The sequence below is a fragment of the Lynx rufus genome, unplaced genomic scaffold (genome assembly GCF_022079265.1).
Source record: "Lynx rufus isolate CCGP_SWC_20201006 ecotype Redwood Valley unplaced genomic scaffold, mLynRuf1.p SCAF_6, whole genome shotgun sequence".
Lineage (NCBI taxonomy): Eukaryota > Metazoa > Chordata > Mammalia > Carnivora > Felidae > Lynx > Lynx rufus.
This window is the reverse complement of record NW_025814878.1, coordinates 75,133,866-75,149,002: the sequence shown is the minus strand read 5'-3', so window position 1 is coordinate 75,149,002 and position 15,137 is coordinate 75,133,866. Positions and strand designations below refer to the sequence as shown.

At 35.1% G+C, this 15,137-nt stretch overlaps 1 protein-coding gene and 1 pseudogene across 4 annotated transcripts in view; both read right to left on the bottom strand.

Moving 5' to 3' along the window:
* PHIP (pleckstrin homology domain interacting protein) overlaps window positions 1–15,137 on the bottom strand; it is a 149,766-nt gene that overhangs the window by 95,094 nt on the left and 39,535 nt on the right. For all 4 annotated transcript variants that reach the window (XM_047101820.1, XM_047101817.1, XM_047101816.1 and 1 more), the window contains exons 8-9: window positions 4,954–5,175; window positions 4,577–4,677 (exon numbers count right to left, since the gene is read on the bottom strand). In XM_047101820.1, the coding sequence (XP_046957776.1) occupies window positions 4,577–4,677; window positions 4,954–5,175 (323 nt within the window). The remainder of the gene's footprint in view (window positions 1–4,576; window positions 4,678–4,953; window positions 5,176–15,137) is intronic.
* Window positions 13,802–15,019, bottom strand: LOC124528302 (putative high mobility group protein B1-like 1; annotated as a pseudogene).

The following is a 15,137-nucleotide window of genomic DNA, read 5'->3' as shown; positions in this document are numbered from 1 at the left end:
TCCCTAAAGGGAACAGCAACACCAGAAATGAGCTGTTTCAAAAACTAAATACAGAAAGACAAAATTAAATAAGAAGCAACAGATGGCTCCCTTCCTAAACAAGTTGGAAATCATTATGTGTCGTGATCAGCAGATCTTATGGAAACTCTACAGATTTCATAGGAGCCCCAGATTATACAACAATCCACACATGAAACACTCTCAAAGCCACTGTCACACCAGACATGTAGTTATTAGTTATACTTACTTCTAACCATATTTAACAGGATTTAGTTTTTCATACAGTACCGTAGCAATGCACAAATACATTAGAAAATAAGTCATTTGAAAACATGAACACACCAGCAAAATAGGTACTGCCTCTGTGGCATAAGTATACCATCAGTTAACTAAACTTTTTCAGTATTAGGCACTGTTAATTAAATATTTCCCTCTGTTTATCTTCCAATGTGACAAAATACGCTTTTTAAGACTCCAAAAAGAATCTTAAACACTTATCCTAGTGAAAATCTGAAGACTGTTTGAATCTTATGTCAACTATAATGTTCATTCAAAATAGACATCTACAGAAAAATCATCTTCCTTTAAATATATGTACATTAACTGTATAATTTTGTATTACAGAATATGTCTTATATTTACACTACTGACGTTACATGTTTGTTACAATCAACAGTATTGAAGAAAGAAAAACTGTAGATTTTATACCATACCAGGTCCAATAAGTACACAATATATTTGTAATGCTCTAATACAGGGATTTTATTTAGAGCCCTACTTAATGTACATTTTGATCTAGTTTTCCCTTAAGGTATCAGGGGAGAAAATTCAAAGAAATAATTAGAGCTTTCAATCAAAGTGCACTGCATAAATTGTATAATCCATAGCAATTGAAAATAGAGTGGTTTCAGTTTTGTAATCATATCAGGGAAAAAAAGGACAAAATATTTATGATCTATCAATTACACATTCAGAAAAAGGAATTTTTGTCAAAGTGATACAGAACACAAAAGTATTTGTTAAAAATTTTAATTAAATAAATTTTTAAAGTGACATTTATACAATTTTTCCTAATAGTAACAAGCCCTGACATAACTGAGCATGAATAGTTTAGAGAACAGAAAGTTATTAAAACACTCTTAAAACCTAAACAATTATTCAGAGTAGAATTAAGTAACCATAATTTAAGTAATCTGAAATTATAAAGACAACTAAATACACTACTTTCATTAATATCTTATGGATTCCAGCTCTCCATTTTTGTTAATTTTTAGCACATTCATTCTTGTAAGTGTTAAGCAACCATTTAGCTGTAACTTACAATCAGAATATACAAATAATCATACAAATTACCATTTTAAATGGACTTTAATATTTTTAAAGGGAAAAAATAGATAAACAAGTACAATAATTTATTATTTTTTAAATGTTTATTTATTTATTTTGAGGGTGGGAGCAGATAGAGAGAGGAAGAGAGAGAATCCCAAGCAGGTTCCACGCTGTCAGCAGTGGGGCTTGATCTTACGAATTGCGAGATCATGACCAGAGCCAAAATCAAGAGTCGGAAGCTTAACCAACTAAGCCACCCAGGAACCCCACAAATAATTTGTTTTTAAAAGCACATCTGGGGGCGCCTGGGTGGCGCAGTCGGTTAAGCGTCCGACTTCAGCCAGGTCATGATCTCGCGGTCCGTGAGTTCGAGCCCCGCGTCAGGCTCTGGGCTGATTGATGGCTCAGAGCCTGGAGCCTGTTTCCGATTCTGTGTCTCCCTCTCTCTCTGCCCCTCCCCTGTTCATGCTCTGTCTCTCTCTGTCCCAAAAATAAATAAACATTGAAAAAAAAAAAATTTAAAAAAAAAAAAAATAAAAGCACATCTGAGGAAATATTTTAAGATAAAGCTTTGGTATCAGATTCTGTGAGTCCAGTTTCCAGCTCTGCCACTTATCAAGCATTATGACCTTAGGCAAGTTAACATTTCTGTGCCTCAGTCTCATCTATAAAATGGGAGTAAAAACAAAGCATATCTTAAGAGTTATTGAGATAATTGAATAAATTTAACCCACGTAAAATGCTTAGTACTGCACACTCAATAAGTATTAGTATCATTAGTATTTTAATTAATTTAATTCAACCAGTTCTAGATAGCCAATCAATGAATAACTGCTTTTTAGTTTGGCACTCTGCTTGAGAGGGGGTTGACGAAATACTTCCAGTATCCACCTCTATTTTCTCTCCTATCTGTCCTAAAGAAAATAATTGTACCTTCTTCATAGGGTTGTCATAAAGATTAGTGAGATGACAAATAGAAAGTGCTTATTAGTACAAGCTTGTCAGACTAAGTGCTTAATAAAAATTTGTAATCATTATCATCTATATATTTTAGGATTCCCATTCTCCTCTTACATCTAAATATGCTTGGACAGCCTTTCTCTCCTACTCAGAGATCTCTTCAGTCAGATTCCGAGTCACGCAGCCACTCCTATTTCTCATCTAAGAAGCAGCATCTTTATTAGTGGAAGTTGTTACCACATACATAAACTCTGTATAAAAACAAATTTATCAAGAGGTTTGGGTTTCAAAATAGGTTTCATTAACTTCTAAAAGAATTGATTTTCTCAATGCAGACTGGGTTGCTGAAGGCACCTCCTCATCAGATTATACAAAAGCATTACAGTTCAATACAATTTTTGCCTTTGATCAGTAATTAAAACCCATGTGACAGTAACAATCTACATCCTGCCAAAATTTTTGGCAGTTATTAGCCATGAGTAAATATGGAAAAGAAACTAAGTGTCCCCAAGTCTATAACTAAGAAAAAATTACTCCTTTATGCCTGACTGTAGGTTAAAAGCTTTTAAGGGATGATTACAAGAATAGAAAAAAATCCTACCTATAATAACTATAAAAAAATTTGTATGTCCAAAAATAGGAAAAACATGAAGCAAAGTATAGCATAACAACTCAGTGGAACATAATGCAGCTATTAAAATTATTATAAATACCTATAATAAAATGTTAAGAAAAAAACAGCAGAAAATTATATACATTTCTCTACTTGCATCTACATTAAAAATACACATTTATGTGAAAAAGCTGTTAGGATAGTTGGTTAATGGGTAAATCTCTGTAAAGGTTCTGAAAAAAATATCACTTATATGGAATAATTCACTTCTCAAGAATCCAGATAAATATTATCGTACTTAGCAATGTAATCCTCAAGAAGCACAAAGTTGAGAGTTTAATTCTGTGAAAACATTTTTGTTCCTATGCTAATTTGAAGACTGTTAGTCATATTTTTCTTCTGTATAAAAACAAAACATGAAAACACAATGGTATCCTAATCTGGTCCATAAGAAGGTAAAAAACACTCAAAGGAAAACAACAATTAACTATTGCTATTGTCCACACACATCAGTAAAATATTTAAACTTTTATTTAATGTTTACAGAAAATCTTTAATATTCCAAATATTAAGAATGCAACTAAAATTAGAAATCAACTTGCTTTCTCCAAACATTCATGTCTTAATCAGAATCCTTTTTTTCAAATGAAGTACATTTTATTATGTTATTCTACCTTCCACGGCCTCTTAATGCCTTGCCATTAGCAGCACTCTACAGGAATCTTAATATACACGAAGCTTATCTAAATACTACTGTTTTAAAATTATAAAGACATTCTCAAATTACTCAACTTGAGTTGATATTTATAAACAAAAGTCAGACAGAATTATTGAGATATCCCTTCTAATCTGAATGATGTTCTACCATGAGAGCACAGAGATGACCATTTAGACACTGCAGAATCACTGAGTGCACCAATTCCCCATTCACAGACTGCCTATGGGGCAATATGCAGCACTTCCTCTCCCTATTATACCCACTTGAGAGGTGGCAAGGCATAGATAGCATGGTACCAAAGGGCAGAGAAGTGTTGTTCTAAGTCCTGGCCATGCCAATTCTTAAGAACTGTTTTGCCTCATTGTCCTTAATCGAAAGAGAACACTGTCTAACCACCTTGTTTTAATAAACCAAGATACTAGAACAAGAAAAAGCACAGATGCAAAATGCTATTATGGGATGAGGTGAGGATGCATTTATCTACCTTGATGTAATTTAGTAAAAACTTAATCTGTTTTCCTACGTTTCCTGAGATCTTCAATAAAACCTAAAGTTTGTAGATTCAGTGACACAAATAAACTACAATTCTTCTAAAGAATAGCCTTAGGAATTCTTAAGATTATGTTCTCAACACCAGAAGGAGCTACTGAGATGAAATTATGCCGTATACAGAAAGGAGTGATAATGAAACAGGTATGTTCTGAAGGAAATGGCTAAGGCTAGGAAAAAGAGAAAAAAACCAAAAACCAAACCTGTTAACATAAACTTTCTTTGAAGCATGGAAAAAAAGGGGGGTGCGGGGAGAAGCATGAAAATCAAAGAGGTCAGTGAATGCATTTCTGTTTTTTACTCAAGGAGAATAAATAAATTTATACTTATTGTTGACTACTTTATATTATTGCAATTTTAACCATTAAATTAAATAATCGATTCTATGAAATAAAAGAGCAACTGACTTTATTTTAAGGGTTCCAGCATCCCACAGCCAAAAACAAATAGTGCCATCTGCCCCTGTAGAAGATAGATATCTCTTTGAGCCACTGCACAATGGTGAGAACTGAAAAACAATTGAAGAAGAAAAAAAAAATATAAGAAGAGTGACACAATCCAAATAACCCACTTTTTACCATATAAACAGCAACTAATAAACAGAGCTAGAAAGCATTCACAATGGATGAAGGTCATGACTACCATGTATTTAAAGTCCATATATTTATAAAGAAAAAAGAAATATTCCTTTCTTCATTTTAGTTGGCTTTATACAATGGATTATAACAGTGACTTAAAATTTAAATCATAATCAAAAGGATTTTACAGGGATTAAGCAAATTACCTGTAGTGATGTTATAGATGCACTGTGGCCTTGAAGAACAGCCAAAGGTGCACATGTTCGAAGACACCAGACTCGGATCATTTTATCACAACTTCCAGCTGCTATCATGGTATTCTCATAGTTTACAGCCATGTCTGATATTTCAGCAGCGTGTCCTCTTAAAGTAGCTAATAATCTTCCATCATCTGTTGCCCAGATTTTCACAAGGCAGTCATCAGAACCCTTAAAACAAAAATGAGTATTAATGGAATTAACTCTATAAATTGTAATTCAAATTCTGAACAGAGATAAAAAATTGTATCTGTTATGTTCACTTCCCAACACTTATATTCTTAAGTACTGGAGTGTTAAACACTTATTTTAGGAATTTTCCTCTATACAAGTCTATTTTTATTAAATCATTCACTTATAAACAATACCTGTGTGTCCACCAATCTACCAGGAGAAACACGATGTTAATAATAACATTTACCTATGATCTCCTACCCACCACCTCTGGTAACCTCTATCTGGAATCTTGTGAAAGAATCTGAACTTCTGAAGTAACAAAACAAAATTGTAATAAGAGAACATAATGTAATACACAATAGTGATTAATCCTGTATATGATATTATGTTATACAGAAACGAAAGCTAATTTTTCTCCTAGGAAGTTAAAAATGTAATTCATAAATGAGTTTCCCATCAGTAATCTTCAGCTAAATACGTTACATATAAAATCACCAAAGCTGATTTGTTAGTTACCAAAACAAATTTCATTTTATCTCCCATGAAGTCAATAAAAATACATAAATTACACATTCTGCTATACTAGCATAAGCTCAGAAAGAAACTGTAAAAGATACACATTTTCCAGGAATATCTATATTTACAAATAGACATTTCAATTTCACATAATCAAATCCAGAGATTAGAACTTCTAGGCTTTATTATTTTTTTTCTTAGTTTCCTTAATTCATTTTATAGCTGTAAATTTATACTTTTTTACCAACTTCTATTTCCTCTTATTTTCCATTATTTGAAAGTTTTTTTTTTTTTTTTCAACGTTTATTTATTTTTGGGACAGAGAGAGACAGAGCATGAACGGGCGAGGGGCAGAGAGAGAGGGAGACACAGAATCGGAAACAGGCTCCAGGCTCTGAGCCATCAGCCCAGAGCCTGACGCGGGGCTCGAACTCACGGAACGCGAGATCGTGACCTGGCTGAAGTCGGACGCTTAACCGACTGCGCCACCCAGGCGCCCCTATTTGAAAGTTTTAAATACACAAAAAAGTGGAGAATATTGTCATTAGCCTTATCCATTTCCCAAATTCAAACTTATCAATAGGTTTCAGAGGTGGCATGTTACAACCATCCAATCTAATTCTTAAAAAACAACCCCCTCCTTATATCTGACATTAGAAAGTAGTTAGAAGATCCACAAAAGCAAATGTGCAGATGTATTATCACCTTCATACTGATAGGACATATAAATGACCACAAACACAGTATTAACAGGACATTTGTTTTAAGTAAATATTTATTGAGAGAGAGAGAAAAAGAGGGAGATCGAGCAGGGGTTTGGGGGAAAGAGGAAGGGAGGGAGGGGGAGAGAGAGAGGGAGAGAGGGAGATAGGGAGGGGGGGGAGAGGGGGGGAGAGAGAGAGAGAGAGAGGGAGGGAGAGAGAGAGAATGAATGAATATATCCCAAACAGGCTCCGCACTGTTAGTGCTGATCTCACAACCACTGAGATCATGACCTGAGCTGAAATCAAGAATCTGACACTCAACCCACTGAGCCACCAAGGCGCCCTAACAGAACATTTTAAATGCCATATCCTAAACCACAGTCGGCCAACACTACCTACAATACTCTCAATTAACTCACATTCTTCTGAGCTTTGAAGTGGTGGGTAACCAACCACTAAAGACTAGTGATAAAATTTAACTTTGGTAAATTATCTACATTAAAATCTGGTATTTTTATCCCATTCACTTATCTCAGGCTCTTTATCTATAAAAACAAGGTGGTTAAATTGGATGATTCCTAAGGTTCCTTCTACTTTTAAAATTCAGTGATTCATGCACTCATTTATTCATTTGCCTGAAGATTAAGTATGTGCCAAACACTAGAAATACAAAGACACAGGATTCCTGTCCTTAAGAAGCAAGGCAAAAGAGTGTAAATGCAGTAACATGTCTGAAGTGCTATACTGTTGATCAGAAGAGATTCAAACAAGGGAACAGGGTGTTTTTCCTGAGAGGTGAAGAAATAGGATCTGGAAAAGAATCCAGAAGCAGTGATGCCTGGACAGAGCGTTCTGCATGAAGACACAACGTAATGTAGTAAGCTTTGCACACAGACTCCAGGGTCAAACATCTTAGTTCATGACCTGGTATGGCCACTTTCTATATGTTTAACCTTGGGTAAGTTACAGGTTTCCTATGCCTAAGTTTTCTTTTCTTTACGCATATCATCGCACTGTTGCAAAAACTAAATAAGTGAGGATGGAGTACCTGGTACACAGTAAGACTATTACCACTGCTTCTGTTGGTAGTAGTATTCTTATTTTTACTTTGGCGATATTCTTTTTAGGTTTCTTTATTTATTTGGCGTGGGGGGAGAGGGGACGGGAGGGGGAGAGAGAGGGAGAGAGAGGGAGAGAGAGAGAGAGAGAGAGAGAGAGCGAGCGCCCAACTTGGGGCTCGATCTCACAACCATGAGATCATGGCCTGAGCCGATACCAAGAGTTGGATGCTTAAATGACTGAGCCACCCAGGTGCCCCTACTTTAGCAATACTCTTACTACTTTAAAAAAACAGAAACATTCCATATGGCAACAATAGAGAAAAGTTTGATCAAAGGCATGAAAATGTCAATGTAAGAACTCCAAGTTAGTCTGTACGCTAACTTAGAGTGTGAGGTAAAGGCATAAGGATGAAGTTAGGGAAAAACTGTAAAGGACCTTTTATGGTATACTATGAAATATGTTTTCTAAAGGGGATCACTTAAGATTATTAAGCAGGTCAGTATCAGCAAAGAAGATTGTATCTCTGCTATCAGTGAAAAGAGAAGAAGGAATGGTAGTAGACTATGACTTCCAGAAAGGTGGTCTACATACCACTTGGCACATGGGAATTGCACTAAGCATTAGCTGAATAAAAAACGGCAATAAAGCATTTATTCAACTCTTAAACTTACTTATTCAACTCTTTTAACTCCACAAATTAAGTCAATTTATTCACTTTATCTTCTAAAAATTAAGGTAATATTTGGCTCTGACCTAAACTCACAACAAAAGTAAAATTTTATATATGGTAGAATATATGAAAAAGTAAATGGTAGAATATATGAAAAAGTAAAATCATGACATCTCGTGCTTCATAATACTGATAGAAATCATTTTGTTCTTGTGTATTTGAATAAAAGTTTGCTTTACATTCTACTATAGAGGGTGTTTCACATATTTTCATGTTAACAAAGAGGGAAAAACAAAAACCAAACACCTTTTTGACCAAAATGCCAGTTTTTAATGAAAATAGTAGCAACCTGAAAGTCAGCGTTCAGTGACTTTTCACCAACTAAAAGAACAAAAAGTCCCATTATATTCATATTGACTTCATTATTAGTAATATCACCAATTTAATATTTTAATAATTTTGCTCTGTATAGACAAGTACTAAAATAAAACAACATTATGCACATTTTCCCCAAGTGTGTTTTATTCCAATTGACCTCTTTTCTTCCATTTGGTTGCAGGAGAGAAATCTTTGACCTTTTAGGGAAATCTCTCTTTACTATCCTCTTCCATGACCTATACAATAGTGTGCTGTCCCATCCTCACCCCTACTCCCCGGAACTCCTGGCAGAATTTCAAACAGAACTCTAAAGCATCCTTAAACAATTTCTATTTCATGCATCATTACTTGTGATCATTAATTTATTTTTATGGGAATGTAAAACTAAAGATGACCTGACAAATTCACCTAAGTTCTTTTAAAATGGCTATCAGAAACATAAATACACATAAATCGACTGAAAAGGACTGCACAAGAAAAATTAAATTTAAATTAAATTAAACTAAATTAAAAGAAAACATTTTTATATTTAAATGTTTATTTTTGAGAGGAGGGAAGGTGCGGGTGTGGGGGGACAGAGGATCCAAAGCGGGCTCTGTACTGACAAGCAGAGAGCCCAATGCAGGGCTCAAACCCACAAACCATGAGATCACGACCTGAGCAAAAGTCAGACGCTTGACTGAGCCACCCTGGCGCCCCTGGGAAAACATTTCTAAAACCACTATACACATGTTTAAATTGAATGTGGAAGGATAAATTAAAAACTGATTATTCTTAAAAAACAAAAACAAACAAAAAAAAAAACGTAGAGCAGAATTAGAAAAACTTTTTCCCCAAGCCTACCTCAAATGTTAGTTGGGTCAATAATAAACCAAAGAGTAGGGCACTACAGTCTTAAAATGTTAAAAAAGTGTTAAGGACATTAAAATAAGACCAATGTTATGTAATGGTGAAAGGAACAAGATGAACAACATAGTCATCGTGGTTGGCTTTGGCTATGAGGATTACACAGGTTTCTAAGATGTATGAAGAAGAAAGAGGTATGGTAGAAATAGCAAATTTAAAGTAAACTGGAAAGAAATTAGATGATTCTTAACCTCGGCAACAATACAATTATCTGAGGATTATTTCCTAAAATGGGGAAAGGGAGAAACAAAATAAGGAACCAGAAAAAAAAAGTGAACAAAGCTTGGAAAATAAAGTGGAAGAAGAGCAGTAAGAAAAAAGGAAAAACTCTGTAAGCAAAAGGGGAATGTCCTGCTAAAATTAGATAGCATGATTTTAGAAAAACTTCAACTAACAGTTTTTTTAGCAAAGCTCCAATGCCTAGGGGAAAACAGAGTAGTCATTTCTTTTCAATAACATCTAGATGTTGCTCTTAGGACAGGGGATTGCCAAAGTGAGAAAAGCTGGGAGTACAAAGTAGAAGTGGAAACAAGAAACAGCTGGAAAGGTTTTATCTGAGTAAGATAATAGACGGTTTTAAATACCTGTTAAGGAGTTTGGATTTAACCCAGTGAGGTAGCTACTGAAGAATTTTAAGCAGACAAGACTTGGTTACCACAATATTTTTAGCCACAATAAACTCTAAGAAACTATGAGCTAGGTGCAAAATAGAAATTGCTTTTTTTGGAATTCATTTTTGAGTCAAATTTAAATATTAAGCTAGTGTTTAATGACAAGCAAACATAAGACAGCAGTGTATCACTACTTTCACTCTTCAATAATGTTAAATTGTCATAATTACTGTGAAAAGTGTGCTCATTAATATGTTGTCATTTGTGTTTATGTCAAACCTAGCATTCAAAAAATCTGAAAAAAATTACAATGAGAATGTGCAGCTTCACTTATTTAAATCCTCAAATAAGATGTGACACCAAATTTTCAGTGACTTTTTTAGACATCACTGTCAATGCAAAGATAAAGCCAAAGAAAAAACAAAAAACAACAATAACTTATCTTTATTTGGAAAAACAGCAGTGTAGATGTTATTTATGAAAAGGCCTGGTAAGAAAGAATGGGACTTAAAGAAAACAGATTTGCCTGAACACAGGACTTAGTTTGAAATACCCTATTAATTTGTATATTCCACTGCCACACCAAGGAAGCCATATTCACAATAAAGCCGTGTGCCTTTAAAATAATCAATATGCTCTGTAGCTTAGGATAGAGGAAGAAAACGGAGTCAGACTTTACCTAGGAATCATTGTTTCTTTCTTTCTGTTTCTCTCTTTTTCTTAGACTATGGAGATAATGGCAGCAAAGACCTCTCCTTCCAACATGAAACTGGATCTCTTACACTGTGGGTAATTCCTAACAACAACAAAATTCTATTTTGTGAATCCCTCTTGGAAATTTCGAAGTTTCATGAAAATAAAAAGTTTGAGAGGTAAAGTTCAGATAAATAAAAATATCGACATTCTCCATTAATGAAGCCTAGGCAATGTTAGGTACGCATCTGACTTTGGTATTCTGATACTCCACAGGTCTCTGTGACATGGCTTTCCACTTTGTCATGGACTTGGGTATTAAAACTCTCAAAATCTAGAAAAAAATGTGCTATTAATGTTATGAAAACTTTATGAAACAATCAGTAACAGGGCTCTGAATCACTTAAATGCTATGCAGAAACTAAAGCAGAACCTAAAGTCTGCACTCCCAAAATTTAAATTTTAAAGGCTTTTTTAAGGCAACTTTTAAAGGCTTAACTGAATTTGTATTTATGTATTTACTTAAACTAAAAGCTAGAAGATTGGAAGTGACAATTATGTGAACTAGTCAGTGATGAAGAAAGTCCTTTACAAGTTGGAACAGTAAATGCCAAAGAATGATTGACTTCTGCAAGCAGAAAACCACACACATTTGGCAACAGTACAGCAGGTTACATCTACACAGATTATCTTAAAAGGAAAAAGTAGATCTATAAACTTTTCCGTGCTAAAAGGAGCATCAACTGTGCAGACCAACCAGACATTACTACTTTGAAATAAAAAAAGAAATTATGTGATATTTAAACCTATAATATCTTGGAAAATCTAGCATTCCTTGGCAGAAATCAAGAGAATTCTAATTTTTCTTGCTACTACTACACAGATTTGAATCAGATTTCACTCTTGATGTCTTTAGAACAGAATTAAATGTTAAAAACATCATGTATATTGTCATGTATACTACAGTATCATTTTCTTATTCAAGCTAAAAAGTACCTTGCTCTTCAGGCAGCTAAAATTTGCTTATAATTTAAATGTAGTTCAATGTTTTTTTAAAAAAGATGCCATTGATTTTCTTTCCTACCAATCTACTACAGACCTGTTTCATTTCCCTTACAAATAATCCCAAACTTCAGTGTCAATCATTTCAACACATGCCCAATTTTCTCACTCTCTCATCCACCTACACCACCAATGACTAACCTGTATCCATGTAATTATCACTTACTCCGATCCTGCTCCCAAGATACTAGGTACTATTATGGAAAAAGAAGATATGCGTACTAAATCTGCAACACTGAAAATATTATGAACCCTCCCTCTATTTATTTGGGAGGCTAAAGCTAACTGGTCCCTATTTGTCACTCTTTTCCTATTACGAGGCTTTATCACATACCTCTAGGACCCAGTTCTGTTTCCTAACATAAAGTATTTCACAATGAAAGTAGAATCTGCTCATTGTGAACTTAATTAACTCTCTCTTGAAATAGGCCAAAATAAAGTGCTCTTTACACATCTCATCTTCATCTATTTATTCTATCCATCCTCCTTAGATCTTCCTATATCAAGTCTACTGTTCTAGTTCCATCTCTTTGACCAACAGTTTTTCACAAATTTATCTTCCTATAAATTACTATGCTCTTGCTTTCCTTTCCATTACTACCAAACTTACTGAATACTCACTATACTTCTCATGCACTTAAAAAAAATAATTTTTAATTTCAAGCTTACAGAGTTTCAAGAACAGTACCAATGTCTTCCATATCTCTGTAACCCAGATTGATCAACGCACCCGTTACCATTAGTTTTTTCCTGCACCATTTAAGAGCAGGCTGCAGACTTGATGCCCCATCACTTCTAAATATCCCAGTCTGTATTTCTCCAAAACAGGGATACTCATCTACATAAGTTGGTAAATCCATATTTATATAACTGCCATCCAATCCACAGACCCCATTCAAATTTCGTCAACTATTGTGAAAATGTTTCCTTTTCCTTTTTGGTCCAGGATCCCATATAGCAACACATGTTATATTTTAGTTATATTATCTCTGCAATTTCCTTCATTGTAGAAAATTTCCTCAGGCTTTCTGTTTTGTGTCCTCAGAAATTTATAAATACAGACCTTAAGTTCTGTAGGATGATCTCAAGCCTCAGTCTAATGTTTCTTCACGAATGAATCTAGGTAATTACTGTCTTGACAGGAATCCCACAAATAAAATGCTGTATTTTTCAGTGTACCACTTGAGAGAACACACCATGTCAACTCATCTCACCACCTGTGAAGTTAATTTTATCATGTGTTTTCAAGTTTTCTCCCCTGTAAAGTTGCAATTTCCCCCTTTTAATTAACATGTTGTGGGAACATATTGCAAGATTAGGCCAGTATCTTCAAACCAAGATCCTCTACTAGTCTTAGTTAGCTTTTGTTAATGACACACAAATGAATCAACTACCACTGTGATAGTTGCCAAATCATCATTCTTTCTACAATTATCAGTTGACATTTGACCTAAATAAGAGTTTTTCCTCCTTTCTCATTTATTCATTTACTTACTTATATCAGTACAGACTCATGGGTTCCTATTTTAGTCAATGCTAATAAGATAGAATCCCTGACTATCCTAATGGTGCTTACTAAGAAAATAGAACAGAACCCCACTTCTATTTACTTTTTTTAATTAAAAAAATTATATTTACCTAGAAGCATTCACAATGTCAACAAAACAGCTGTTAACTTTTTTTTTGCAATTAGAGTGGTATTCCATCAACAAAACAATTATTTACAATGTCACCAAAACAGCTGTAACTTTTTTTTTTTTGCAATTAGAGTGGTATTCCATCAACAAAACAATTATTTCCTATAAGCTGCACCAAAGAAAACTAAAGATGAAAAAAGCTACCATCCCCATGCATAACTAGTTTCTGCTGTGTACCAATAAGAACCTGCTTTAAATTTCCTTTTAAGTTTTATTTCGAGAGAGTAAGAGCATGAGTGGAGAGGGGTAGAGAGCGAAAGAGAGAGAGAGAATCCCAAGCAGGCTTGACACTGTTAGCGCAGAGCCCAGTGCAGGGCTTGAACTTGAAACATGAGATCATGACCTGAGTCGAAACCAAGAGTTGGATACTTAACTGAGCCACCCAGGTGCTCCGAACCTGCTTTAAATTTCTAGGTCAATTTACAACCCCTATACTGTACCAGGCAAGGTTAGTGGCTGGTGAAAATACCACAAGGACAGGGCTATCTAAAGACACATTTGGTATTGTGTTAACTATATTAAAAAAAAAGACAATCTACAGTTTAAAAACAAATTTTTATGCAACCCTACATTTCAATTTTTTTTCTTTAAAAGTTGTGTACAGCAGGCGTTAAATGCTTTATAGATCAGGGGAAAAAAAAACTGCCCTACTCCTTCTCATTCTTTTCATCTTCCTCCTCTTCCCTGCTTTCCTCAGCCTTGACTTTTTTTTTTTTTTTTTTTTTTTTTGCCACATCAGGCTTTCCTTTAGCTCACTATGCAGCAATGTCCTCTATATTTTTCCTTCAGCTTTACAGCCTTCTTTTCACGAGGTTGCTTGTCATCTGCAGCAGTGTTATTCCACATCTCTCCCAGTTTCTCTGCAACATCACCAATGGAGACTGGGATGTTCTCCTTTGATTTTGGGGTGATACTCAGAACAAAACAAGAAAAGGGCTGAAGGAGGCCTCTCAGGTGTACTGAGATCCTTGAACTTCTTTTTTCGTTTCTCCTTTAGAAGGGATGTAAATTTTCATTTCTCTTTCTTAATGGGCCTTGCCCACCTTTGCCATGTCTTCTAATTTTTCTTTCTATTTAGCAGACATAGTCTTCATCTCTCTGAGCACTTCTTAGAAACTCTTGAGAAGGTGACTGAAGCATCTCGGTGCTTCTTGTGCTCCTCCCAGTGAGTTTGCATAAAGAAAGCACATGAGGACATCTGCCTCTTGGCTTCTTAAGGATCTCCTCTGTCCATGTTTAATTATTTTCCTCAGTGAGGCAGTCACCACCCAGTGCCTATCTGGCTCTCACTTGCCCCAGCGTGGTAGCTCATAAAACTCAAATTTTTAAAATATGAATTTCAGACAATGATACCTATATTAAGAGAAATATAATAAAGTGTCTAAATGGAATAGACAATGTTGAAGTATGGGGAGGGAAGATAGGAAAAAGTCTGTAAGAAGGTGGTGTTTGAACAGAGACCTGCTTGGGGCGCCTGGGTGGCGCAGTCGGTTAAGCGTCCGACTTCAGCCAGGTCACGATCTCGCGGTCCGGGGGTTCGAGCCCCGCGTCAGGCTCTGGGCTGATGGCTCGGAGCCTGGAGCCTGTTTCCGATTCTGTGTCTCCCTCTCTCTCTGCCCCTCCCCCGTTCATGCTCGGTCTCTCTCTGTCCCAAAAA